This window comes from Stegastes partitus, unplaced genomic scaffold (assembly GCF_000690725.1).
Source record: "Stegastes partitus isolate 25-593 unplaced genomic scaffold, Stegastes_partitus-1.0.2 Scaffold1080, whole genome shotgun sequence".
NCBI lineage: Eukaryota > Metazoa > Chordata > Actinopteri > Pomacentridae > Stegastes > Stegastes partitus.
The window spans coordinates 206,548-209,795 of NW_007578811.1; the positions used below are offsets into that span (position 1 = coordinate 206,548).

At 45.6% G+C, this 3,248-nt stretch overlaps 1 protein-coding gene across 1 annotated transcript in view; it reads left to right on the forward strand.

Moving 5' to 3' along the window:
• The window catches only part of ap4m1 (adaptor related protein complex 4 subunit mu 1), a 17,874-nt gene extending 14,947 nt beyond the window's left edge, over positions 1–2,927 (forward strand). The window contains exon 15 of the mRNA XM_008295845.1: positions 2,646–2,927. Within this exon, the coding sequence (XP_008294067.1) occupies positions 2,646–2,837 (192 nt within the window). The 3' untranslated portion in view covers positions 2,838–2,927. The remainder of the gene's footprint in view (positions 1–2,645) is intronic.
• Positions 2,928–3,248: the final 321 nt, after the last annotated feature.

The window sequence follows — 3,248 nt, forward strand, 5'->3', positions numbered from 1 at the left end:
CAACAGCACACAGAAAGACACACATAGTGAAAGTACAAATGAAAACATCTCCGTTTGAAAGAATAACATCCTGCATGTATAGGAGCACCGTGTTCTGGTAAAACGGTTTAAAACAGTTTCTCATCTGAAAGCACAGAAATGAGCAAGCTGGGCCTTTGGACTTGGCAGCTGTCGGAGCAGCATCGAGCTAAACGTGTGTTCGCTTCACTCCAAACACGTTCATCTTTGAGACGTTTCAGAAATTAAACGTATATTTGTGTTCATGTGCAAACTATGAGCTTCAAACGCCTCGGACCAGAACCACTGATCCCTTCTGGTACGATCCAGCCTCTAGGGTCAGCTGGACCAAACAGAACCCAGACGGACGTGGTTCAGGTAAAGCAGTTTGTTGCTCAGTAACGTAACAGAACTGTGACAACACACAGGAAGATGGTGGATGATGCTACAAATCAAAGAACCAAACGAAGGCTAACAGAGTGTTGAAGCTAGCTAACAAACCAAACTAAACTCTTTAGCCAAACTTTAAACCTGACAGCAGCATCCTCACATAACAGAAACTAAAACAGACTGGAGCCTCAAAACACACCAGACACGAGCAACTTCTTCACCAAACTGCTAACGGGGGTCAGTCTTCACTAAGACCCTCACCAAGTCCCCCACCGAGTCAGCAGCTGCCAGCAGAAGCTACAGGAGAGGCACCAGGACGGACTGGTCACCCTGAACCCCGGCCAGCCCCACTGAAAGGTGGCGGGTCGCTTTTACAGCCAGGTGTGGTGATTGCTGAGTGGAGGAGTGGCGGTGGTCCAATCAGATGTGAGGTGGGGAGAACAAGTGCAGGTCTCCAGCTCCAGGCTGATTAGCTGAGATGACTGGTGTCCTGGAGCAGCTCTCAGACACAGCTGGGCCTCCACAGCTCATCTCCACACACAGTGGTCACAAGTCCACATGACCAGAGCGCCACCAACACCGCGGGCCGCACCACCTGGAAATGATTTAGTTACAACCGCATTATTGAACTTTTACTGTATTAATAAAGGAAAGCTCGTCCCCAGCCTGCATCGCTTTATTTTCACGGTGAATCAGAAGTCGGTCGGCGGCCCTGATTTGGCCCGCGGCCCGCACGTTGAGCACCCGAACGGAGGCTCGTCCACATTAAGTGCCATTCAACATCAATTAGCCTTAAGTGGGTTATAAAGCCTCCGATGCAGCTTTACTGCTCTCAGCTCAAGTACAGCAGCTGTTTAACGCCAAACAGACCCGAGCCGAGTGTGAACGCTTCAGCAGGACTCGGTCGTAAACGGCAGAAGGACAGAGGCTGCATTAGTCTGCTGTCCAGACAGAGTCCAGACAGGATCAGGCTGAAACAACTTCTCCAAGTCCAACAGTTTATCAGAGCGTCTGGAATAAAACAGTGAATGTAAAGACACACGAGGATCACTCATCGGAGGATCAAGCAGCTTTATATGAGTTTTTACAGCTTTTCAGACATTTAGTGGATAAACAAGATCTACCTCACTGACTATAAATGTGAGTTTTAATCTATCTAAAGGAAAATGTTTGTACAAATCATCATAAACTTTTTTCCCTGTTTAGTCAAAAGGACATGTTTGTGAAATCAAGATTAACTTAGTAAAAAACATACGTCTTCTAAACGAGCAAATTCTGTCTGATGTTGATCATTTTGTGTTGTTTAAAAATGCAAAAATAAAAAATAAAATACAGAACAAAAACTTAACTTTTCTGTTAACTGATTGTAATTTCATTTCTTTTTTTGTTTTTACAGGTTTTTGATGTTTATTTATTATTTGATGTTTGATTTTGATCCTTGTTTTTGTTAATGGAAAACAACTGTGTGTAATTCTAGAAACACATTCTGTTTTAAATCAGTGAAATGTTTGGTTGTTCAGGTTTCTGATGTTATTTCAGATCAGAGCTGCACATCCAGGCTCACAGTTTGTCATGGCACTGATACAACATACAGGAAGTCACACGTTTTGTATGTGATGTAAACAAAACATCTCAGACTTATAAACAACCAGGTTTTTATTTTAATGTCATTTTACTGCAGACATGAAGTCTCAGGTTTTATTCTCCCTGTAAGTCGGACTCAGTGGGCTGAACCTGGACTATGTGAGCCTGGTCCAGCAGCCCAGTGAGTCAGTGTTTGTTGGTGAATCATGTTGTGTGTTTTTAACGTTTAATGCTTCGTGTTGTCATGATGCTGCTGCTGAGAGTCTGCGCAACGCGATCACACACACACACACACACACACACACACACACACACACACACACACACACACACACANAGAAAGGACTTGAAATTTGGCCACAAGAACTAAAAATTTGTCAAAGTCTTTGTCAAAAGTCGACGTTAGTGACTTGAAGTTTGTCCAGAACGACTCAGAAACAGTCCAAGTGATTAAAAGCTTTGTTCTCTGGTCTCCAAGGTTCCGAGTCCTGCTGACAGAATCATCTCTGAGTTCTCCTCCTGCTTCATGTTCTGGCTCCTCAGAGCTGCAGGACTTTAAACCTGAACCTCAGAAGCTGGTTGGAGTTAAACTGAAATAGTGAATATTTCTGATCTGCTCATGAACTCATCTCCACACCTGTCGGACTCTGACTGGTTTCTGGTCCTGTTCTCAGCTGGAGGTTCCAGGTCTCAGCTCGGCCTCCATGCTGGAGGTCGGTCCGGTGGGTCTGAGCTTTGAGCTGCCGAAGTTCACGGCCACCGGGCTGCAGATCCGCTTCCTGCGCCTGTCGCCGGTCCAGCCCGGCCCATCGCAGCGCTGGGTCCGGTACGTGACGCACTCCGACTCCTACACCATCCGGATCTGACCCTGAGAAACGTTGAGTTTGTTTCCTCAATCATGTACATTCTGAAATCTTGTTCACACGTTGTAAATAAAAGTCCATCTGATCCCTGCAGTGACCTTGTGTTGGACGTTTCTGTTCCTCAAACAGCTGAGCCAGAACATCCGTTGGCACAAACTCACCGTTTATCAGCAGCTTCGCTTCACAGATATCAGATGTCAGAATAAAACTCTGCTGAGGATGTTCTGATTTGTGCTGATTGGTGTCATAGTCGTTGCTCAGTGATCCGGTTCCACTTCTCTTCTCGGTTTCAACGCTTCGCTTGTGGCTTCCAGTGTTTGTAAAAGAGCTTTGAACCTTTTAGAGCGAAGTTAAAGTTCACCGTGACTTAGGCTCCTGTTCCTCTGGATGAAGATGACGATGAGGAGGAGGAAG